Genomic DNA, 26334 nt, shown 5'->3' with positions numbered 1-26334 from the left:
GAATTTGGGGCCCACCTGTATAATACAGGATACTCTCACCTCAAGATCTTAATCACAGTAGCAAAGACCCTTTTCAGCAAAGTAACATTTATAGGTTCTGATATCTTTGAGGAAATTTATTCAGCCTACTATAGAGACAGATGTCTTTATACCTTTGAAGACTTAAAATGTTTACACTTCCAGGAACTTGATTTCACTTAAAGGCATACTTCATGAATAAATAGCTTCCAAACTCATGGCCCATTTAAAAGAAGCTTGTCAGGAAGGGGCTAATTTAGGTCAGTCCCATGCCACTGGACAGGCAGGTGTGGTCACATTCCTAGTCCTCAGTATGAACGTAAACAATTGTAAACAATTGATCTTTATTGAAAAGCTGATTAAGTGACTAGAAGAGCTGGTTGGAGTTCTGAGAAAGTCAACAAAAGAACCAGTTCCTCTATGTGTCCCCATTTTGTGTGGATCTTTTTCCAGTTCTGGGGGATTGGTGTGCTCAGCTGGCCTGTCTCTCACTCTTCCGTGTCCAGCGGTAGCTTCAGACTTCCATTTCACCAGAAGAGTCACAAAGGATCTAGGTGGTCACTGGGAGGAAAATTTAGGGGGGATCAAGCGAGAGTAGAAACTCTGGAATTACAAGTTCAGAGCAGGAAGTTCACCAATTTTTGAATTAGGGAAGAACTTCAGTATTAGAACCTGGGATGAAGACACTTCCTGGCTCCTCTATATCTGTGGTACATATCTCACATATAACCTAAGGAGGAGCATGGGCCCCAGGAGAGGTCTTCTGCAAGGCTCTCTCAGGTGCTCCTGAATGTGCTTCCTTCAGTGTGCACCCCTGACTGTAACCTGCTAGCCTAAGCAACAGGCAGGGGAAACTAACTTTTCTAGAGATTTATTTATGATTCAGTCCACTGGGGAATCTGGATTTAAGGAGGGATCTTAAGAAAACACTCGTTAATTTTTTCTGCTATATATAGGGAGGATAATAATAGTTATTGAGTGCATAGGCACTCAAGCCAGACTTAACTGCATTCCATTCTTGCTCCACTATGTAATAGCTGTGTGACTTCATATAGATCTTAAAATCTCTGATTCCGAAAAAAAATCTCTTTTCTTTAAAATAAGGATAATAGTAACCATCACTTACCATGTGGTAGGGGCTATTCTAGACACTTTGCATATACTTAATCTTCCATATGAAAACTTTATGAGGTAAGTACTGTTATTATCCCACTTCAAAGATAAAGAAACTGAGGTACAGAGAGGTTAAGTAACAAGTAGCAAAGATAGTTCAGCTTCAGCAAATGCCTCAACCCTACTTTATGCTGCCTTTCATGTCTCAGGCTTTTCTGAGTGTAAAATAGTTGGCCAACCATCACAGGTAGTATTGGAAAGTCCTGGGTTACATCTGTTGTCCAAGTGAATTATTAATAGTGCCCTCTTTTTAAAATATATTTTTATTGATTTCAAAGAGGAAGAGAGAGGGAGAGAGATAAAAACACCAATGGTGATAATCATTGATTTGTTGCCTCCTGGACAATGAGGATTGAGCCTGCAATCCGGGCATGTGCCTTTGATCAGAAATGAACCTGGGACCCTTCAGAAGCTCTATCCACTGAGACAAACCAGCTAGGGCAGTTCTTTCTTTTAATGTCAAATGTATCATAGTGTCATGCCTCAGTTTGGATATTTGCCACATGAGGATTAAATAGTTATCTGTTAAATACTAAAGATAATGTCTGGCCCAAGAAAAACTCTCCATTAAGGTTAGCTATTGCTACTCATCCACTGCTATCACTACCACTACCACCCACCATCATCCAAGTCTGGGAGGCTTAGACCTGAAGCTTAACTCAGGTTACAAAAATACATATCATAGGAGCAATCATTCCCCATTTTCACACCCATCATAGACATTGCTCCTTGGTCATAGCACAGCAGTCTTTCCTGTTCTCTGTCCTAGGCAGCCACTCTTAATTGATCAAACTTTACATATAAAATTAAAATGTAAAATGAAAATTATTTGTTCTAGTCAGCTTTTCTCAGTGGTTAGAGCACAAGCCCTTGGACTGAAGGATCATGGGTTTGATTCCAGTCAAAGCAAATACCTAGGTTGCAGGCTGGATCCCCAGCCCCAGTTGGGACATATATAGGAGGCAACCCATCGATGTGTCTCTCTTACATTGTTTTTGTCTCTGTCTCTGATTCTGTCTCTGTCTCTGTCTCTGTCTCTCCCCTCCCTTCCACTCTTTCTCAAAATCAATGGAAATAATATCCATGAGTGAAGGTTAACAACACACCAAAAGTTTAAAAATGTTAAAATTATTTGCCATACCTAATTTTGTTAAATGGAAGAATCCAAGATCCTAGTGTATGGAGAATGTGAATTTAAGCTGAGATAGTGGATTTATCTATATAAAACCTTATTTTATTTCCAGAAGCGATAATGAATTTTGGACCTTTTTAGATACACTGTATCCCTTTTCTACAGTATTCCTCTCTACCATTTCTCTATCATTTGCAACTCTAAAAGCATCTTAATTCATAATAATTTCTACCTCCTGCCTATAACTGAATAAAGCCACTGAAATACTATAGAAATGAGCGTGATAAAAATAAAGAGGAGTGAGTCATAAAAGGGATTATAGTTGACACCTAAGGTCCATGTCTTAGAAAAGCTATCTTTAAATGTGATTTGTGTAACTGGTAGTGAAATTCATTTTAGGTTGGTTTTGTGTGGCATAAGAGACATCTAGTGGTTATCAAGGTCTCTGCAGATTTACTAAAGGTAATGTAAAGCCATAGTTGTACATTCTGGGACTTTGTACCAGCACCTTGCAAGGGAGCTCCCCAAAAGGGGAGTGACCTCGTTTATTGCATGACCATTTATTTTAAAGTTAACAAAGGGTAAAGAAACCTGTTCATAAAAAAAATTGAGTACTAGCGTTTCCATCTTGTCAGTTTGAAACAAATCTTATTTGTATCAGGTTGGAAATTATTCTGTTATCAAGTACCTGCCAGCTTGGCATATTCTTGTTATCACTTTCCCCACCTTTTCTGATGATTGTAGAGGGACTCTTTCGACCACTTTGAAAAGCCATCCATCTGATTAAAGCATTTATTAGGCTAAGAAGCAGAGCTTCAAGAAATAGTTTGTAGTTGCTTCTGAAAGGCAGAGCCCCTTCTTTGGAAGTAGTCCAGCCATCAGAAAGCCATACAATGCTGGTCTATGTGTACTTTGCATAAATGAGTGGGCTTCACCGTATAAGAGTATGAACTGCAAAGCCCCTGTGAGAACTTACCTTCTTAGCCCTAGAGTCTTCCAGGAACTTGCCCATTGGTCAGCACTTCTTAGGCTTATCTACTACTATCCATGGTTTTGAACCCATTGCTCTTGACTTCTAAGCTGTGTAGAACATCAACTTGCTTCCCTCATATGCTACTACTATTTCCAACTATTTTAGACTTCTTAAAGGTTTGGTTTCATTGAATCTTTTTATAGTATTTTCCCAGTTCTTCTACCTTTGGGACTTTGACGTAATCTCTTTCTCCAAAAGCTATTTGGCATTCCTATTGCAATCTATCTTCTTTCAGGGTAGTTTGTAGCAGCCAGAAGTTGCTAGCTATGGCCAAAGCTTCATTGTTCGGGGATTCATTCTTGCTTTTTAAATTCCGAGTAGAGATAATAAAGGCTCTGAGGTATTGTTTCAAAGAACCCATGTGATTTCTATGGCAGTCCAAGCTACATTGTCATAAAGAGGTGGACAATAGTCCCTTAGCATATTCCAGAGTGGGATGCAGTTTTGGTCCTAAACTTTGTCAGCCAGTCTCTTAGAGAATCTTGCTAGAATTTGTGTTTGATCTTTTTCTTCTTCTACTGTTAGTGTTCTGCCAAGGCATATAAGCTAATGACAGCTGTCACTCTGGTGTGCATAACTTTCCATATTGATAGCCTTAAACATTTCTAAGCATGCACACTAGGGAAAACTTCATTAAATATTCAATGATTCCATCACATGGAATAATTTATACATTCTCCTCTTGTAACTTATCAAGCAGAATGAATATAGAGGTTTCTCTCTGCATTGTAGTCCTCAATGCCTTAGAGCACATGTGTCAAACACAAGGCCCGCGGGCCAAATCTGTCCCGCCAGGCCTTGCAATGTGGCCCGCACCTCGCTGTCATCACTGCACTCCGCTGCGTTTCCATCACAATGACAGTTTATGACTGTTCAGTAAACCATTCGGCCCGCGATTTAGGCTGGATTTTAGATTTTGGCCCCTTCTCTGATTGAGTTCGACACCCCTACCTTAGAGGCATCCAAAAGTAGCCTTTGTGAATTCCTTGTCCTTCTTTCTTCCCATTTTCCATATATTCTTACAAACATGTACAGACTTTGTGTCATGCACTAGGATGGGCATTTAGATACACCAATAAGAAAGACATAATTTTCTTCATTTAAGAAACTCCCAGTCTAAAGAGGAGATAGACAATTACAGTGCAACATGATAATTTCTGTGGCAGCAATTAGAGCATAGAGCCTTGGGAGAAGAGAGGAGGAAATCGGCTATGGTTGGGAGTGGAATTATGATGAATAAAATTAATGAAGGCTTCCCAAAGGAGGTGATGTCTAAATTATTCCTCAAATAGTGAGCAGTAGTCATTCAGATAGGTAACTCAGGTAAGTCTTATTCAGTATAAGATTTATTGGAAGAATGCAGAACTTTGGCAAGGCTAGCAATGATGAGGTGAAGAGTTTTTAATGTAATGCTTAAAAGTTTGCAGTTGATTCTGAAATTGATAGAGAATCATTGAAGAGTTTTAAGCAAGGCATGACATGATATCCCCAGAGAGAACAGTGAGATAATTAGAATCATTTTTAGTCCTTAGAATAAAAATAACAATAGAGTCCTAGTAACTTAGGAAGGTATCTTTTAAATTTTTGTCACCTTTCTAATCAAACTGCTAAAGGCTTTCTTTCTACTCTAATTGTTCCTTTCCCCCGATTTATAAATAGCTGATAAATAGCTGTATTTTTAGAGCTTTCCATAACCAGGTTCCGCCTACTCATTTGATCTTAGTTCCTCTGTTTTGGGGCATGTAACTTTCACACTAGTCAGATTGGTGTCTTCATCAAATATTCTAAGACAGGAAGACATGTAGGTGTTCACTGGGTAGGTTTGTTACATATATAAGCAAATATAAGAAGGGTATCTATTTACTGAGCTGCCACTATGTGGCTGGCACTTAGTTACACACTGGAAATGTGTTGGTTTTCACATCAGAAACACAGAGCCTCTGTGTTTAGGAAGCTTATAGTCTAAAGAACCATAGTAGTATCATTCCTGGCAAGCACAGGGGAGAGAAATACAATCTGAGTCACATGACCTTGTACATTCATTAATTGGAGTGACAAATATATCTCACTGATATATCAGTTCTGATATAAAATATATCCTCCACTTTAAGTATCCTCTAACACATTCTAAGCATGTTGGTAGCAGGGGTTATATTTCATTTTCCTTGTATCCTCCATGGTCTAGAGCTAAAGGGTATTTAACACATATCCATTGGTTTTTGTTCCCAACATTATACTACAGCTGGTCAATTTACATTAAGTTGGCTTTTTGTGTGTGTGTTAGATGATAACAAGGGTGGAGAGTAGGTTCAGCTCCAGTTCCATCTATCAGTGACTGGTGGCAACTTCCTAAGGCATTGCCTTGAGAGGAATCCTGAGGCTGCATCTGAGTTTAATGGGAAAGGGAGTAGAATAGAATGGCATCAATTAACAATAAATGCCATTCTCCAGAAAGGAAGAGGAGAGACAAGTATTTACCAGCATGGATATAAGACATGGGAGAGTTTTTCATCCAGGTATGGCTGGAGAATCATCTGGCAAATATTTTTAGATCCTTTAGAAATACGTTTCATGATCCATTGACAAGGCCTATTTTGGAGCACTATGGCCCATACATGCCAGCTCATGTCTTATTTATTTGCCTGGGTCTGTCTATAGAAAGTCTCACATCTGTTAATAACAAGTGCTTGCATCATGCATTTAGTAGAAGTCTAGTAGGTTTTGCTTAGAGAACCAAGTCTGCATTACCAAATCTTATCTTCTGTAATAGACTGCATCTTTATAGTATCCTGACTACCCCACAAACTTGATTGCTGATTTTTTCCCCTATGAGATACATGGACATTTGACAGACTGTTCTTGATTAACCTTTTTAACTAACATAAAGGTCCTAAGAAAGTTCTTGAGAATACAAATGAGACCTTCACTATAATTGTGCCAATGGTTGGGAATCATTCTCAGCCTGTTACTGTCTATAATTGAACAGAAACCTATCTTTTTTAAAAAATATATATTTTATTGATTTTTTTTTACAGAGAGGAAGAGAGAGGGATAGAGAGTTAGAAACATCAATGAGAGAGAATCATCGATCAACTGCCTCTTGCACACCCCCTACTGGGATGTGCCTGCAACCAAGGTACATGCCCTTGACCGGAATCGAACCCGGGACCCTTCAGTCCGCAGGCTGATGCTCTATTCTCTGAGCCAAACCGGTTTCAGCTGAACAGAAACCTATCTGTTCATTTCCCTTTCATGAAAATACCTCAAGAAAACAAGTGTTTGTCTAAGTTTTGAGCATACGAGATAATCATCTACATTGTTAGCAAGGCTGTTGGGCTAGCATACATGGCCCTTTGACTCATGATGGTGGATGGGATATCTGGTGCCCAGAAGACTAGATACATCCTTCAAAATGAGGAAGAGACTGAGAACTTTCCTGGTTCAACATCATTTTGCCTGGATTTTTGCTGTACCTCTAGCTTGCCTTGTGTTCCTTTTTTTTTTTTTTTTTTTTTTTTTTTTTTTTAAACTGGTGGTCCTTGATGATATAAATCAGATCTATGATGTTTGACCCACAGAGTGTTGATCATACAACATTAAAAATTAATTAATTGCCAACATTCTACTATCTTTTTCAACTTTATCTGCAGTCTTTTCCACCTTTATTTGGAGCCCTAGAACTTAGATATTTTTTTACTTCTGCCTGCAAGTCTGAAACTAAGTCCCATTTTCTGGTGCTTAGTTTTTCTCTTTGATGGATCTAATCATTGTTAACAGAATTAAAGCATGAAAATGCTGGTATCTGTGGTATATAGTAGTTGGGACTTTGGGTCCCAGGTTGGATGTCAGCTGCAGCTCAGCAGGCAGTTAGTTTACTGACCTCTGTTAGCAAGACCATAGATGCAGATGTGGCCCTGGCCATGCCAAATATTAGGTTCTTTGATTTTGGAAGCTAAGAGGACCATCTGCTGCCACATTTGTGCTTGGACTTCACTGCTGGAGTTTGGTCAGTGACACACTGTGATAGATAATGATGTTAGTGATAATGAACTCTAAATCTGTGCAGAAGTATAGGGTGTGTGTGTGAGAGAGAGAGAGAGAGAGAGAGAGAGAGAGAGAGAGAGAGAGAGAGAGAGAGAGAGAGGAGAGAGGGAGAGAGAGAGAGAGAGAGAGAGAGAGAGAGAGAGAGAGAGAGAAGAGAGAGAGAGAGAGAATGGCCACAGTTATAGGATTATAATGCATATCAATGCCACTGTCTCTTGAGTTGATAGTTGGTTTAGAGTCTATCCTCATAGAAAATATTTTCTTCCTGATGACTCCATGCCAAGCTAACCTGTCAGTTGCTTTAGTTCTGGCTTTTCACAGAAAACAACAATATTATTAGTGATAACTACCATTTACTGAGTGCCTATGGAGGGTCAGAAACTGTGTGAGTTGCTTCTGTATGTGATAATATTATCTCATTCATTCCTTACATTCCTGTGAAGTGAGGCTTATTCTTCACATTCTGCAGGTGGAGAACCTGAAGCTAAGATCAGTTAAATATTTTGCCCAAGATCGCATAGCTGGCAAGTACAAAACAGGACTCAAACCCTGGTTAATGAGACTGCTAAGCCCATGATATTAACCACTGCCCTATGCTGCCACTGGAGTTGGACATGTAATTTAATGAAGATACAAGCATTTATTAAGAATTGGCACAGCATGATACTATTTCAGATTTTAAAAGTGTGATGCATAGTTCATCCAGCATGGCTCAGTGGTAGAGTGTCAACCTATGAACCAGGAGATTATGGTTCAATTCCTGATCCGGGGACATGCCTGGGTTTTAGGCTGGATCCCCAGTGGGGGTGTGCAGGAGGCAGCCAATCAATTGTTCTCTCTCTGAAATCAATAAAAATATATTTTAAAAAAGTGTAATGCATAGTTTTTGGTGACAAGGTATTTTGTAATGACAGGACATGTGCTTATTTAAAGATAACAAAGTAGAGAGTTTTGAGTGACAAAGGAGTGCAGCAGACAGTTCATAGAAGGGGAAATCACAGCTGACCAGAGTCATCAGTTGCTGAGGGACAGCGGGGGAAGTGGGATAGAGAAAGTAGGATGTATGATTGTGTGGCCACCCCAGAAGCAAGATTCTTTCACAGTTCTTTTTACTTATTTCCTCTGAGTAGGTATGTTACAGATTAATATTATTAGCACAAAAGCTTAGCTAGAAGCTGCACCATCCTGAAAGCTGAAGAGAAAAAGCTCATTTCATTATCTATTGTCAAAGGATTAAATTTGGGTGAGAGGCAGATACATATTTGTTTCTGTTATATTCAAACTGCTCCACACACAGGTATAAATTTGAAAGACTTTATTAGGATTTGTAGTCAATGCTGTTCCACATCAAGGGACCTGACACTGGCTTTATACCATTCTGTTTCGGCTAACCTAAACACTTGAGTGAATGTCCCCCTGCGTCCTGACCTTCAAACATGCTCCACGGACGTGGATCAGCACAATGGTGCTCAGTCATGGAATCATGGACCTATAAATGATGGTCTTACAAACTGACCTGGTGTTTTCTATTGAAATTGTCCTATATGTAGACCCACACAAAATTAAATATGCTTTAAAAACAAGAGAAAAGAAAGCCCAGCTGGTAAGCCTCCTGTTCCTTGACAGGAGAAATAGTACTGAGCAGCCATCTGGGCACTGCAGGGCACATGCCCACATTCCCTTTTTCTGATTCCCTTACTGGAGTGCACAGGGATGTGGCATTTACAACCGAATACATAGAGACATGTTCTCAGGAAGCCCAGAACAGAGTGGCCTGGGATAAGATGGAAGAGAGAAAAAATACTTTTGTGAGCTGGGATTATATCTATTAGATTCATTCTCATGGACCTGCCACATAGCTCAGGCATCATGGAAGAGTTTAATGTAAAAAACATGTTATGTAAATTATAATAGTTTTCTTTTCCAATCATGGCAAATGATTTTGGCAACAGGGCAGACAGCTTCATTACTGGCAGGCAATATAAGGACTCTGAGTTTATCAAATGACAGAGATCAGCAAGGACAGATTAGCCAGCAAGGGCCTGGAATGGGTTTGAATGTAGATCCTGATGACAGGGCACTGTTTAAAGAGTTTGAGAGAAGAGGAAGACACTGTATCCTGGGAAACTTAGGGAGCAAATATGAAGAAGGCTGATACCTGAGTTTATAAAGATGCTTCTGAGGTAACTTGGAGGTGCTGGTAAACTTGTGCATGACCATGGCCATGGTCCTGCAATGGGTAGGTTGAAAAGAGGCAGAGGTTACCCTACTGCAGCAAGAGAGATATAAAAACTATATATATATTATAATATGTTAGGGGAAGGGAATAGATAAATAGTTCACCTTATAAGAACATTTTTTGAGAAATCTGGTTATCTTTGCCCAGTTTTTGGCCCTGATTTTTTTTTTTTTTCCTAGCTTTTAAAAAATCTGCGTTCTTGTTACTCACCTTATGCCCCATATCCACTGTGTATCCTTCTTATAAAAAGAGTTCCTCTTCATAGGACTTTGCATCCCTTTCCTTTAAAAGGCCTTTTCCCTTTTTATTCCTGCCTCCTGTAGGGATATCTGAGCTCTCTTTCCATTTATCTTTCAATGGAGCCAAGTCTCTGTCTGTCCCATTGGGGTGAGCAATTGTTATGCATTAATAATTAACCTTTACAAGGAGCTATAATCTTCCTAGGCATTTAGCCCAATGCAGAGAAAGCCAAAGTTTGGTTATGACAGAGAGATCTCACATTCTGGGGCATAATAATGGTGGTTAGAAAAAAGAAGCTGCCAGTTATTTTATTTTTCTGGTTCACTCACTGGAGAGATTGCTAAGGATTCTATAGTCTCCCCTTCGCACATGGTCAGTCCATTATAGGGAAAATAAGAATTCAGCTGTGAAATGGGGAGTTGGACATGCATGACTTTCCACATAAGGTTATAGATAAACTTCACAGGAGCTTCTAGTAGGATCTCAATTGGAGTATTCACAGTGGTAAGGCATATGAATTCTGGAGTCCAACTCCATGGATTCAAGTCCAGTTCTGCCACTTACCAGCTGTATGACTTTGGACTGGTTCCTTAATTGTTCTCTGATTTTCTGCATCAGTAAACTGGGGGAATGATGAAGATATTTCAAATGGTTGTTTTAAGCATCTAATGACTTCAGATCCTTGGCATAGTGCCTGGTAGTAGGTGCTTAGGAAATATGAATATGATTATTATTTTCAGTGTTATTGACTACGGTTAGGCACCTGGTCAAGGTCATTTAATAGGTAAGACATTTTTTATTCTTTGACATTAGTTACATATTAAAAGGCAAACAGCTCTGCTTGATTCTCTCCTAGTGATAGCAGAGAGAAGGGAAACACTCCGTTATCACCAGAAGAGAATCAAGTAGAGCTGTCTGCCTTTTAATATGTAACTAATGTCAAAGAATAAAAAATGTCTTACCTAATACACACACACACACACACACACACACACACACACACACACACAGAGTATAGGTCTGGTGCACAAAATTTGTGCACGGGTGTCTCTCAGTCCAGTTTGCACCCTTTCCAATCTAAGACCCCTTGAAGGATGTCTGAATGCCCATTTAGACCCGATTCCAGTAGGATTGGGCCTAAATGGGCAGTCAGATATCACTCTCATAATCCAGAAATGCTGGTTCCCAACTGCTCACCTGCCTGCCTTCCTGACTGCCCCTAACTGCTTCTGCCTGCCAGCCTTATCACCCCCTAATCACTCCCCTACCAGCCTGATTGCCCTTAACTGCCCTTCCCTGCTGGCCTTGTCACCCCCAACTGCTCTTCCCTGACAGCCTCATTGCCCCTGACTGCTCTCCCCTGCTGGTCTGATTTGCCCCCCAACTGCCCTCCCCTGCAGGCCTGTTTCCCTCCAACTGCTCTCCCATGAAGGCCTGGGTCCTCCCCAACTGCCCTTCCCTACAGGCTTGATCACCCCCAATTGCCCTTTCTTGTAGGCCTGGTCCCTCCCAACTGCCCTCCTCTGCTGGCCATCTTGTGGCAGCCATCTTGTGTCCACATGGGGCAGCCATATTTGATCACATGGAGCAGCCATTTTGTGTGTTGGAGTGATGGCTAATTTGCATATCACTCTTTTATTATCCTAATAGATAGGATAGAGGCCTGGTGCATGGGTAGGGGCTGGCTGGATCAGGGTAGGGGTTCCCTTGGGGCATTGGGCAGCCTGGGTGAGGGAGCTGTGGTAATTTGCAGGCCAGCCACGGCCCCTGTGGACCCAAGCATAGGCTGGAAGCAGGTATCTGGGATTTATTTATCTTCTATAATTGAAACTTTGTAGCCTGGAATGGAGGCCAGGGCAGGCCAAGGAGAGTGGTAAACTTGGCTTCCTCCTGCACCAAGGGCAACCCAAGCCTCCTGCTTGCTCCAGCTCTGTGGCTGCCACCATATTGGTTGGGTTAATTTGCATATTTGCTCCTGAATGGCTGGTGGGCATAGCAAAGGTATGATTAATTTGCATGTTTCTTTTTTATTAGATAGGATATATATATATATATATATCTGTGTGTATGTATATATGTATATATGTATATATGTGTGTGTATGTGTGTGTGTATATATATATATATATATATATCATACAATGTGTAAAGAAACACAGATCTTCTTCTCTACCATCTCTTAATAAACATTTTATTTAAGCAATACAGACACATAGTTAAAAAACATCAAGTATAATAGCCTATTGCAAAAAGTAAGTCTACCTCCCGCATCTGAATATTAATCTGAAAAATCCTTTCTCTAATGACAATTTTATATGATAGTTTCGTATGTTTTCTTCCAAAGATGTTTTATGCATATGAGTATATATACCTATAACACTCCCCAACATGCACAGTTTACACAATGATAGCATAAGGCATGCTCTGATCTGTTCCTTGCTAATTTCACTTAACTATTACTTGGAGAACACCCACATCAAAATTGGGAGCACTACCTGATTTCTAGGGGCTGCTAAATATTCCATCATAAGAACATGCCAGTCTATTATTGATAGTCATTTAGGTTGTTTATGCTCTTTTATGAAGGACACATCAGTAAATATATTTGTATGCAAATATTTGTATCTGTACAACTCATATGTGTTGACTTCCTCTTGTAAGCTTATATTACATTACTTTATGACAATGCAAATATTGACCAGAAGCAGACAAAAGGGATAGAATGGAAATATAGCTTATTCAGGACTTGTGTATGCCCTAGAGGTCTTTTTGGTGCTTTTACAAATGCTATCTCTCACATGTCTCATGTTTCAGACTATTGTGTACTGCAGCCTCTTCTTGGGCCTTTTTTCCTGGATGCCCAAGGAGTGATGGATGGTTATCATTTGTAAGATTGATTCATATGACACTCATTTGGCTTTTGACAGGTTGTTTATAAGAATAATGATATCCGTCTGGAGCTGTCTCGCCTGGCCCGGATTGGGGATACCAAGATGAAAATCTATGGTGAAGTTGTATTCAAGTGTGAGAATGTGGCCACACTGGACCCCATCAACTTTGAGACCCCAGAGGCTTATATAAGCTTGCCCAAATGGAACACCAAACGCATGGGTTCCATCTCCTTTGACTTCCGCACCACTGAGCCAAATGGCCTGATCCTCTTCACTCATGGCAAGCCCCAAGAGAGGAAGGATGTTCGGAGCCAGAAGAATACCAAGGTGGACTTCTTTGCTGTGGAACTTCTTGATGGCAATCTGTACCTGCTGCTAGACATGGGCTCTGGCACCATTAAAGTGAAAGCCACTCAGAAGAAAGCCAACGATGGGGAATGGTACCATGTGGACATTCAGCGAGATGGCAGATCAGGTAGGAAGAGTTGGGGTATGTCATTGAGAACTGAGGAAACCTCTGGTTTCTTAGTTGGTTTCCTGGATTTATACTTTTTATCGTAATTTTTGCACTTGCATGATTGTGTATTCTTTTGCTGCTCTCTTTTAATGGTTCATAAGATTATGTTTGGAACAAGACACCTGCCTCCTCAAAGGCTCACATTTTCCTCTTATCTCCCCTGCCACTCATTGAACAATCATCTTAGTGATACTGTCAAGACCCTGAAGCTAAGGATGGATTTTCAAGGAGCGTTTCCACAGCTACCAAAGTAGCTGTCATGTCATTGGTGTGATGGTTCTCCTTCCTCTTCTTCTCCTTTTCCTCATCACCATGGAAACCAATTATGACATCACAGATGCTGCATTACATGATAACTCCATAGGGTTAGCTTCACTGTGTAAAGGTTTATGCAACAATAGATCCCCAATAACTGGCAAAAGTCATGTTTCAGGGGGGAAATTATGACAAGAAAAGGAAAATCAATTTTTCCTGAAGTCATGTTCAATTTAAAGCCTTCCTTTGGTGTAAAAGCCTATATTTCACTTTTGCTCAGACCTCCCTTTCTCTTCATAACCTTTACTTTTGGTTTAAATGGCTTTGTTTGTTTCTGCAGCTGCAGATCAAACAAGCTAACCCCAGGCAGTACATAGCCACTCTGGAATAGTAACAGAAAGAGAGAGGAGGAAAAAACACACACACACACACACACACACACGCACACATAACACTCCCTGAAAAACCCCAAACAAAAAACAATACAAACAGAGAGTGTGGAGTTTTTGCATGCTGAATAGCCTCTCCAATTTCCTATGGACCATGCTGCAACATAGGTCATATTCTGTGCCATCAAAAAGGGCATTTCACCTGGAGTACTAATTAGAGCATTTGAATTTCACACTTATTTCCTGATTCTCTATTTAGGTGGTGTTATACTTGAGAAGAATCTTGTCTATATTTGCCATAGTTTTTAAGTATTCACTCCAGACATGTCATTTGGACATTGTCTTTCTAGGTGCATTTGATCAACAAAAGAAAGTAATTGCCCCCCCCCCCCCCCCCCCAAAAAAAAAAGGCTATAGCCAGGAATGGCTGAGTTTTGAGGATATGGCTTTTCTGCATAATTTCAGAGCTAGAGGGTGATGGTGATGAGCAATGCTGCCCTTAGGAGGAACTGGATGGGTTTTGTGGGGAGGGCAGACGGGTGGCAGATTGCTGCTCTAGATGGTTTATTGCCCAGTAGGATGCTTTATTGATTGTCTGAAATATGATCAGAACCAGGAGGCATCAAATTAAATGTGCTTTTTGAGCAGAAATTAACATTTTGTGCTTTTTTAACAGAAAAATACACAAAAAATAATTTACTTGGAGGCTGAATTTTTCTTTCTCTCTCTCTCTCTCTCTCTCTCTCTCTCTCTCTCTCTCTCTCTCTCTCTCTCTCTCTCTCTCTCTCTCTCTCTCAGTTTATCCTTAAACTGTCAGCAGGGTGGAGTTAGAAAGCTGTCCATAATTATAAAGGAAATACTTCTGTTGGTTTTTAAAACCATGCATTTTGGGTCTCAGGAGTTGGGTCATGTTCGATGGGTTTCATGATTGACTAACTCAGACCCTGACAATGCTTAAAGGTTACCTGTCTGTGTCACAGACAGAACATGTAAAATTGCCATATATCTATTTCTGTTTATTTCAAACACTTACTACTTTTTAAAGTATGGCATTTTGTTTTGTTAGAACCACCAGTGGGCCCATCTTTGTCAAATAGGTCTGAATTACAGAAGCCTTGAATTTCATACCTGGGAGCTATAGCATTGGCCACTATTTGAAATACCTATAAAGGTCACCAAATCCTATAAAAATTTACTGAGTTGAAAAATAATTGTAAAATAAATGTAACATAAAATTGTAATATGACCTATTCAACTTCATTTATTTATGGATATATTTTCTAATATTTTCTAATACATTGTTCTTAGTTACAAACCTATACTTAAGTGAATAATTATAAAAACATTAGTGTATCTAAGTGTGGTGCCTCCTTCCTGCTCATCCTGAAGAATAACATGACTGAGAGGTGATCTACAAAAACTTTTATTTCACTTAGTATAATACCCTCTAGATCCATGTCCATTCATGTTGCCTCACATGACAAGATTTCATTCTTTTTCATGTCTGAATAATATTAGATTATAAATATGTGTCAGACCTTCTTTACCCAATAATCTACTGATGGCCATTTAGGTTGCTTCCATATCTTGGCTATTATAAATAATGAAGGGATTAAGAAGTACAAATTGGTAGTCACAGAATAGTCATGGGGATGTAAAGCACAGCATAGGAAATATAGTCAATGATATTGTAATACCTACATATGGTACCAGGTGGGTATTAAGCTTATTGGGGAATCACTTCATAAGTTATATAAATGTCTAGCCACTATGCTGTACACCTGAAATTGATATAAATTTATATTTAATATCAACTGTAATTAAAAATAAATAAAATTAATTATAAAGAAAAATAAAAACTTTTATGATCACTCCCCCATTTGGCAGCAGATTCTTAAAACTTCAGAAATGTATATAAAACAGCTGTGGTCACACTCAGAGAATAAATAGGTTTGCCTCAGGGTGTCTTTAAGGCTCCCATATTTAAACTTATTCTGGTTCTTGTCGTATTTGTCAGTAGATGTTCCTGCCTACTAGCTGGTAATCAGAGTAGCTCTGTAGAGGGCAAAGAAGGTAGATTGTGCAAGAAAGAAGAACGAGACATTAGCTTCCTTATATTTGTGAAATAGTAACTCTTAGCTCACACACACACACAATTTTTTTTTTAAGAGTTGAGTCCAGAAAAGCACATAAAGTAGTTAAAATGGCGACTAGGGCATTAACATTTTTACACAGTTTTTATTTATTTTTATTTTGTTATTTTATTAAAAACCAAAGTTTCCTCTAGAAAAAACTCCTAGGGGAGAGTAGGGGAAACAGAGGCCCCTTATGCTCTTTCTACTCTTCTACCCTGTGCTGACTTTGTAATACAGAGTGTCTGTTACATTCTTGATCTCATCTGATCTTCTCAGCCCTCAGGCTAGCCTCTTTATAGTGGAGGGAACTGAGATTCAGACAGAAGCAAAAAAGGCTAGCTGGTGGATGGAATGATCCAGTTAACTTCCTACCAGTGAAGCATTTTAAGAATACTAGATACTTTTTTTAAAATGTATGGAATGATGTTTGATTTAAGATATTACTTTGATTTCCTTGATTTTATATGTTAGGATACTGAGTTGTAAAGCAGCTCAGGGACTGGCCTAAGGTCATTTTCACCATTGAGGACTAGAGTCCCTGTTCTCAAGTTCCCAGGTCAGGCCCTATAGTTACATCTTCTGTTATCTCAGGCACCCAGTCTCTCCCTGAGCTCAACTCCTATTCCCTCCCTGTTGCCTTTTTCACTCTAGCCTACCCAAGGGCTTCGTATATTCCACTTCTTCTGCCAGGTATGTTCGTCCTCCTTCTCAATATTCTGTGTTCAGCTCACCCGGCATATTCTTAGACTGTCACAGAACCCATTTTATTCTCTTCTTAGCACCTGCCATTAGCTAATTTCTCTTGTTTTATGGATGACTTGTTTATTTTCTGCCCCCCTTCCCTGGAACATCAGCTCCATGAGAAAAAGTACATGCTTTGTCAAGTTCATCTCTATGTATAGCACTGTACCAGAAACAGAAGCGGTATTAAATATATATCTGTTAAATGAGTAAGTAAACATGTTCCAGTTCAAATTTATCAAAGACAATATCCAAAATATTAACTGGCAGGCCTGGTAGCTAATGCTAGTATATAGAGTATCCATATGTAGGGTTCCATCCTTCTAGGCATGCCGAGCCAGTCAGTAAGACTCAGGCAAGTGCTTGCAGAGCCCTTACTCTGTCCCAGGCACAGAGTAAGAACTGTTAATATACATGAGCTCATTTAATCATCATACCCACCTGTACAGTGGGGATAATTATGTCTGAGTTTTATAGATGAGGAAATTAAGGCCCAGGAAGGTTAAGAAGCTTCTTTAAGGTTACAGCTAATAGTACATGGTAGAGCGGGATTGCAACACAGGCAGGAAATGTGATGCTTTCAATCATGTGGTATGGACTTTTAGGTAGAAAAAGAGACATCATCCGAGATGATAATAGGCCATTGCGATTGCCCTGGCGCCTCCTATGGACCAGGGTGTTTTATCTGGCAGAGATTGAAACTGGATTAGCTTCTATTACATTGTAGCATTTGGTTCCCTTGTTTGCATTGCTCTCTCCTGGTCAGGCAACACTAGTCTCAGAATTCACCTACTGGGCTCCTTTCATTTGATTCATTGAATGGCAGCCTCACCTATGATGCCAAGGAGCTGTGAGCTCACTGTCTTTCTCTCCTCCCATCCCAGGTACCATATCAGTGAACAGCAGGCGCACCCCTTTCACCGCCAGTGGGGAGAGCGAGATCCTAGACCTGGAGGGGGACATGTACCTGGGTGGGCTGCCAGAGAACCGTGCTGGCCTCATCCTCCCCACTGAGCTCTGGACCGCCATGCTCAACTACGGCTACGTGGGCTGCATCCGTGACCTGTTCATCGACGGGCGCAGCAAGAACATCCGGCAGCTGGCGGAGATGCAGAATGCTGCGGGCGTCAAGTCCTCCTGTTCACGGATGAGCGCTAAGCAGTGTGACAGCTACCCCTGTAAGAACAATGCTGTGTGCAAGGACGGCTGGAACCGCTTCATCTGCGACTGTACAGGCACTGGCTACTGGGGAAGAACCTGCGAAAGGGGTGAGTAGGCCGCTGTGGGAGGCATGCTGTGTCTCAGTGGGTGGGACTAGGTGAGTGGGATTACTATAGGGGTGCCTGTGGAGAGACCTCTGCTTTGTTTCCTTTGGACCTATCTGTGCTTTCTTTCTTCTAGAGGAGTTTTCTTGGGTTTACTGCTGTTCAGGTGGCGACCTTTCTAGTTCTGGATGCTTGGATTTGTTTGACTAGGGTTGGGTTGCAGAAAGGGAAAGTGAAGGATAAACATTGCCATGATCATGATACTACTTTTGATTATCAGAGATCTTTCATTTAGAGAGGGTGAATCCTGAGACTAGTGTTGCCTGGTTAATCCATCCGGAATCCCTCTTCTGGGATTCCGGATGGATTAACCAACCGGTGTTTTATTTATTCATTGAACTCAGGCCTTTTGGAGCTCTCTGCATGCCAGCTCTTGGATTAGGCTTTAGAAATATACTACTGAATAAAACAGACCCACCCCTGTTCTCAAGGGGCTTGTTTCCTAGTTGAATATTTAGCCATTGAATAAATCATTTTAAATATGATGAGTTTATTAATAGACAGGGTAACATATTCATTAAGAACATGAACTCTAGGGCCAGGTGAGAAATATGGCCCTCGTGGAGTGATGTGAACCTTACAATATCAAGATAATCAATCTCTTTGAAACTTGATTTCCTCATCTGTAAAATGGGGATAATCACAAAGTATTGGTAATAATGAAGTGAGTCCTGCACTATGGTAAGGTCCTGAACTATGGAAAGCAATTAATAAGTGTCAGTGATTGTTGCAGTCATAATTATTGTCATTCAGTATCATTAAAAGTAAAGTAGAGAAAAGTTTGGGAGACCTTCACAAGTGGACCTGACAAACTATAGGAGTTCATAGGAAGCTTCTGTAAAGAGAAATATGCAAGTTGAGACTTGAAATATGAATAGGAGTAAGCTTCACAAAGAGGTGGGAGAAAGATGTGTGTTCTTGACAGGAAGGACATGCCAAGGGAGAGAAATAAGAGACTGTGGAACAGTTGAGGATCTGGACAAAGTGGAGTGATGTGGCGGGGTGGGGGGGAAGGTTAGGAGAGTTGCTGAAAATTGGAGAGCAAACAGTGGGGGCTGACAGATTAGAACAGGTCAGAATAGTGAAAGTAGCCCTTTCCCATGCACCACTTTTGAATCTTACATTTGCACTGAATTTACAGTTTGGGTAGAGGGCATAGATAAAGGCAAGCCAAGAGACAACATCAAGACAGGAAGATTTCAGTCTCAAAGCCATATCCAGATTGCAGCCTGGTTTATTGTTTTAAATACCAAGCATACAGAATCAAGCTGATTGCTTGTAGGTTGATAACCTCTATTTTATATGAAAAAATAATCTACACAGTTGTCAAGTGTAATTCTAGTACTTTATGGATACTGCTTCTATTATAGGTAGTTTCTGCCCTCAAAAAGCTTATCATCTATTTAACTGAGGAGCTGAACAGTAGGGCACACAGATGGGAGAGGCCATGTCTATGATTTATCAGTGATACAATGATAAAGGTAGTGGCCTAGATGATACCTGTGGGCCAGACTAGGAGGACATGGAGATTAAAAAAAAAAAGATTTTCTTGAGGAGGAACCTGCAGGATCTTATCTCTAAAGACTAGCACCAGTGGCCAGAATTTTCCAATATCATGTCTGGTGATGAGGCAAATCCTGGCATAGGAATTGGATGACCAGTCAAAGATGTTTTCAAGGAGTGGTTTTTGTGAGGTCAACTATATTACTAGTTAAGATATGCTTCAAGAGAACTACAGTCTTCCATACAGTTGAACCCAAAACAGGATATAGGTGTAGAACATTGGTGTGAAGGATAGAGTGAGCCCTCTTGGAGCTTATGGAATTTAAATTCAAATTCAAAGTGTGACAACCAGAACTTAAGCTAAGATAAGGAGGCAGCAACGTGGAATAGAAGTGGACCACATGGGGATGGTCAGTCTGTCAAGCTCCTGGATGCTTTCTAAATCTCTTTGTAGGGCATACTACCCTCGGACTGATTTGGAGAGAGAAAGGTCATTTGGCCTTTGAGATGTATGAGACAGATTTGGTGTAAGCCCGGGTATTGCAGATCTTCCACAGTCTATAAAGGTAGTATAAGAACTAAGGTTACTTTAGACATATTACTTCCTCCTCTTGGACTTCTTCCCAAGTCAAGGGCTTTGTGGTTGTTGGCTATAGGCTGCAGTGACTATAGGTATCTGTGGAAAGTATCTCTGAGTTCACCTACCGTATTTCAAGGGCAGATCAATGGGTCGTGGCCAAATTTTCCAAGGACAGTGAAAGTCGCTGCCTTTTACATTGACATTTTTGAGCAGTCATTAAAAGGCAGCTGATTGGGGATATATGAGGGACAATTATTCCTGGTACAGTGCAGCCAAGAGTCATCCATTTTGGCCAAATGAGAAGGAATCTAGCAAATTGAAGACATTTGATCTATATGTCGCTCAAATTCCAGACTGATTGTTTTGTTCCCCCACTAATTGTTTTTTGGCTCTGTATTGTTCCTGACACCATGTTCAGAAAGAATCAGTGGAGTGTAAAAATGATAGGACTCCACTCTGCTAGCAAAGAAAATAGAGCTTCCCAAGGACATTGTTTTTCTTTATTGAAACTGATTCCTCAGGGGAGATGCTTTTGAGTATCTTTTATTCATTTTCATACACTCAAAAGACATGAAATCCTAGTATGTTCCAGAAATTGTATTAGATACATGACTTTCAAATAAGCTGACAGTCCCTGATTTTGATCAAGGGGTTTGTAACCCTTCATGGGTAACAAAGGGAGATGTGAGGGATGTCTAACATGTGGTGGGTGTTATGCTATATGTCTGTAGGGGAACAGTAGGGCACACAGATGGGAGAGGCCATGTCTATATGGGGGAGTGATGGTCAGAAAAATGGGCCCAGGTTTTTTGTTTATTTTCTTGTCTTTTATTTCTAATAAAATTATAGTCTCTCTATACCTATCACCCTCAATATTCACTATAGGCACTTCTGAAGAGTGGTGAAGGCTAAGTATTTGTTAAGATTATTTATATAGGAGCATGATCCACTTTGGATCAAGGAATGCTGCTCCATCCACCATAACACTCTCAACCTGGTCACTCACTTTACCATTTTCTTTTAAATCTTTTTTTCTAGAAGCATTAATTATAAGCCTAGAATTCATCATTTGTGATAAATATGATAAGTTTAAAATAATTGCTAATACAGTATGTCCCATCTAGCCTAAACTATATCCCATGCTTGGGGTTCATAGAGAGGTCAGTCTCTTGGTATATCTGGCCCCACAGCAGAAACAGTAGTGTTAGAAAAGTATTTGTTTATATAAAATAGGTAAGATGCTGAAAAGTGGTATTTATAGAAGTAGAATTGGGGATGGCCCAGTTCAGATCAAAATAGCGCAAGAACTAAGTGAGAAAGCAGTTCAGTTTAAGAGATGATTCTAAGATCAAAGTCATCAGCCCACAATAAGGGAATAAAGCAAGAGAACTGGAAAATATATATGTTAAACTGAGGTTAATTTGTATGATTATTTTTCTCAGAGTAAAAATGGATGGTTCTTACTTGTGTCCTCAAAAGAGTGTACTAAATCTGCCTGTGAAAATAAGCAACTCTAAATCTTGACATATAACAATTAGCTTGATGTCATATTTAGATTTTTCATCATGATCTGATACTATCCTAAGAAGATGTAGATACATCTACCCATTCCGGTTGTTCAGCTGTAGCTATTTTGGTTTGTTATTCATAGTGAAGTGAGAAAAGTCTCCATGACCTAAAAAGCAAAAGCCTGTTTTAGCTACTGAATACCAATCAGTTTGGTTGAAATGCTGTCATCTGCTGGATGACCACCTGCCATCATGTGGAGCCCTGTTGTACAGGGGAAGCATTCTAGCTTGTCTATCTGAAGGATATAGAATAAATTTACCTGAGATAACATAAACATCTTCTCCTTTCCAGTGTAGCCAAATTATTTAGTTCCCTTGATGGGAGTCAAGTGTCCATAGGCAAGGCTATGGATTTGATTTATTTGTGGACCATTGAGCTTTAATTTAAGCTACAAATTCTATCCTTTTTTTTCTGGATTTTTTTTCTGAGTGCCATAATTTATTTAGCAAGAAGGAAAATAGGGCCCAGCATAAGTTCATCTCCTTGACAAGGAAAATAACCCATAGTCTAGCACAGAGTCAGGATTGCCTAGTGCTTAGTACCATGAATTTTAGAGCCAGATGGCGCTTGATTGCTGTGTTGGTTCTGTCACTTACTAGCTAGATGATTTACAACTACTTTCCCTCTTAATTCTATGTCTCATATCCTCATCTGTAAATTGGGGACAGTAATACTTATTAGTTAAGGTTTTCTTGATTGCAAGTTACAGAATGGACTATAGCTAACAGAGTCAAGGAAGAGGATTTGCTTCATGATTACCAAGGGAGGTATCAATCAACTGAAGATCTCACTAAGGATGTATTAAAAAAGAAGTGGGACCACTCTGGGGACCACAAGGCACTGCAATTGAAATGATTAACCACTTCTGACCTCTAGGTTCTGGACTTTTCCATTCAGAGTTTATATTTTCTGGAAAGAGAATCTACTTGGCCTAATTTGGTTCACCAGTCAGCTCTCTGTGTGTAGGAAGTTACCTAGAATAGATATAAAGGATCACTCATGTGTGCCTTTATATATAAAAACACAAAGCATGATCTTTCATCCTTAAATGGGTAAGCTCAGGGTACCCTCATCCATATGGCCATGTCCTATTACAGATGTCCAACCATGCACAACTACTTCTATCTGATAAAAGAAAGTATTTCTAGAGATCATGGGAATGCAACGTCTTTAAGAATATTAATTTGTAGAGCCAAGAAAATGTGATGGAGAGGATAAATCTACTCTTCCCTCTGGTCTCCAGGATTCCATTCATCTGACATAAATACCATCTGAAAACCGAGAAAGAAAGATATTTTGAGTTCTCTCCAATGACTCTTGTTCTAACAGAATAAGAGTGAAGGCAACAGCTATTCCCCCTTTCAGCTCGGGAACTTCTCTTTCAGCCAACCCCTCTGATGGCTGTTATGCACCCCAGAGCCACAGAAGCACATTCTTTTTGGGAAGGAAGGGTGAGAAACCACCTTTAGATGAAACACCACTTTTAGGTGAGGCTAGAGTGCATCATTTAGATGCCACATGGGAATCAAGACATTAATACATACCATTCATGTTATTTATATCTAATTAGTAGGTACGGAATTAGAAACCCTAAGAAGTTAACATGACTTTAACTTGGAGTAGTTTTAGAGTGATTAAAATTCATGATTTCTGGTTCCTAATCCATTGCACTTTCTGTCACATTGGATATATGAAAGAGGTTATATTGTAAGGTCATAAAGGGAAAAACAGTGCATTTAAATATCTTTGTTTCCCTACCATCTCTAGCAGTGTGGTCATACTATATGGTTATTAAATGTTGGAAGGCCCTAGTCCTCTGTATTGTGTCTATTTGTGGTCTGTATAGGCTCCTCAGTCTGTACAGTACAGCACTGAGAGTCAAGATTGCCTAGTGGTTAGTGTCTCTTGGTGTCCTCATCCATTGCCAGGATGTCAAAGGTCATCTGTATGTCAGTGACTCCCAAATCAGGATCTCTATCCTGGAAGTCTCTATGGAATCCTATATATATATACCCAGTTATCTATTAACATCTGCATTTGAATATCTGATAGGTATCTTAATCACAACATTGAGAAAAAGAAATTTGAGGTCCTCATTCCTGCCCTAGACATTTTTACTTTTAGTTTTCCACATCTCACTAAATAATATTACCATTGTCCTTAAGGTTTTCCTTGAATTTTCTTTATTCTCATTCTGTCTGCCTCAGTAAGTTACTGTTGATGCTTTATCTAAACCCATCCTGTATCTGCCCACTTCTCTCCCTTTTCACCACCATCATCCTAGGTCTATGCTGATCTCTTCTTTAGACCCTGGATAGCAAGTCATATTATTATGAAAATCTCAAGTTCATTTTGTGCCTTCTTTAGAGTACTAAAGTTAGATTATCAAAATATCTACATAACACATTTCTACTTAAGTAGCTTTAATTTCAGTGGCTTTTGATCCCCTAAACTATAGGAAATGAAACAGGAAAGGAAGCATCTGATGCTTCTTAAAATATTCACATAGCAATTCCATAAGTAGGTATCTAGCTATTCTCTATACTAGACTTAGTGAGCTAAATTGTGAGGATACAAATTTATAGAATACATGGTTTCAGTTTCCTTGATGGACTCAATCTAGTGAAGGGGATGGAGAAGTGATCTGCAAATTGAAATGCAGTCTATCAAGGGCAGTGATTCAGGAAATACTAATTATAGGGAAAAAAAATAAAACAAAATATGTCCAACATGATATACTACTTTATAAGTGATTCTAGATCCCCTGGGGCCTGATCAGACTGACTTAGTTGTGTGTAAACACAAGAAACTTTGGTATCCAAGGTCAAATATAATAATCCTATTTGCTTTCACCGATTCCAGTGCCATTGAGGATCTGCCCCATTCCCCAGGGATGTCCAGGCCCTTTATTTAGATGTGTCCTTGAGATTCTTTCTTGGATCCTCTGGTATCTATGTTATGCAAAACTAAAATGAGGCAATTAGGCTTCATGCTCTCTTAGGGCCCTTCCAGTTCTAAACTCCGTGATCCTCAAATGTCATCTGCTTGGCAATATCTTCTCTCATCCTGAGACAAGAGGTAAAGGTGAGTGAAGGGGAGGACAGGAACGTGAGTCCTTGTTGCTTGTAGTTTGCAGGACTGTCTGGGTTAGGAGGCTGGGTTTAGTTATAATAGAACTACATTGAACTTGTCACCTCTCTGATTCACTCATCTAAGAAGATGAATGCCTCGATGTTCTGGGAATACTTCAGACCCATGTACTAGAAGTTTTAATTGATAGATTAATGAATATAACCTTGGATTTCATAAGAGCATTAAAAGGCAGTCTCCTTTCCTATCCATTGTGTACCCCTTTTAGATGTGAAATGACATGTATCAGAGAAAGGGACTTTTCAAGAAATGCACAATTCATTATCATCAACCAATGTATCTTTATTTTTTTTTCCTAATCATTTAATACCTAACTTAGACACATGTATCTATGGTGAGGTCCATATCGGTGCTCAGATTCAGACTTTTATTTTTTTCTCTCCCTCTTTTCTAAGTTTTTCTTTTTCCAGATCCAGAATTGTATGATTTCTGGAAATTGTCACAGTCCATGAACCCTACATAAGTGTCATTCCACTAGGTCAGGGTCTGAGGTGCCCAAGATCATAGCTATTTCTGTCCCTCCAAAAAATAGATCCAGGGAAGGAGATTCTATTATTCTGGATTCATAAAGCTAAAGAGGTCTCAGAATAGGCTGGGGGCTTTGGAGATCTTTGAAAATTCTCCATCATGGCCTGTGTGCAGTCTGAGAGAGAGAAGGCCAGCATTTTGGGATGGTGCATGACAGCTGCTTAGGACTGCGTCACACCTGCTGTTGGCTGTGGTTCTGTCAAATGCAGGGACACAGCAGCCATTTATATTGCTGTTCTGTACCTTTATTACTGCTTTTTCTAAAGCTGCTTAACTGCCAGCAGATATTTACCCTTTATGGATGCTATAAATTGAGTTGGTACTAAATTATGAAAAACAAGTGCCTTAAATGTAACACAAGGGGATTGTCATAGCCTGTTCTAGCATATCTGGCTCCATGTGTCTTTTCACAGATAGAAAAATTCTTCCTTGTTCCAGTGTGGATTATTGAGAAAAATGTTGTGCCTACTTTGTATATACACTGGCCATTTAACCCTCACATCCACTCTGCAGGTTTCATTTTATTATTCTTATTTTCTAGATGGAGAAATTAAGGGCCAAATTCATTCATTACAAGGACCTATTGAGTACTGTGTTCCAAGAACTGCACAGTGTTGAGCCTCTGGGTGCCAAAACGTTGATTATGCCACTTCTCATAAACATGTCAATAAATTCTGATATCTGAGACAGGTGGGGCACAAGTACAGGTAGAATTATCATGGATAGCATCACAGATTGTGTGACACTAGAGCTGAGGCTTGGTGGAGTTGCAGGAATCTTACAGGTAGACCAGGTAGGTAAAAGTATTCCAGGTAGGGTGAGGGCATGTATCGGACTAGGGTGGGGATGGGGTGGCAATGGTAAAATATGTA

The 26334-nt window shown here is 39.8% G+C and overlaps 1 protein-coding gene across 16 annotated transcripts in view; it reads left to right on the top strand.

Annotated features, from left to right (window-relative positions):
- Window positions 1–26334, top strand: part of NRXN3 (neurexin 3) — a 1462974-nt gene that overhangs the window by 442110 nt on the left and 994530 nt on the right. For all 16 annotated transcript variants that reach the window (XR_006740652.1, XR_006740674.1, XR_004986670.2 and 13 more), the window contains 2 exons: window positions 12807–13245; window positions 17692–18075. Coding sequence is in view for 12 of the 16 variants with exons in the window: in XM_036430072.2 (XP_036285965.1) it covers window positions 12807–13245; window positions 17692–18075 (823 nt within the window). In the remaining 4 variants the exon portion in view is untranslated. The remainder of the gene's footprint in view (window positions 1–12806; window positions 13246–17691; window positions 18076–26334) is intronic.

The sequence above is a fragment of the Pipistrellus kuhlii genome, unplaced genomic scaffold (genome assembly GCF_014108245.1).
Source record: "Pipistrellus kuhlii isolate mPipKuh1 unplaced genomic scaffold, mPipKuh1.p scaffold_m20_p_1, whole genome shotgun sequence".
NCBI lineage: Eukaryota > Metazoa > Chordata > Mammalia > Chiroptera > Vespertilionidae > Pipistrellus > Pipistrellus kuhlii.
The sequence above is the reverse complement of the archived record's forward strand: the minus strand, read 5'-3'. Positions and strand labels throughout refer to the sequence as shown.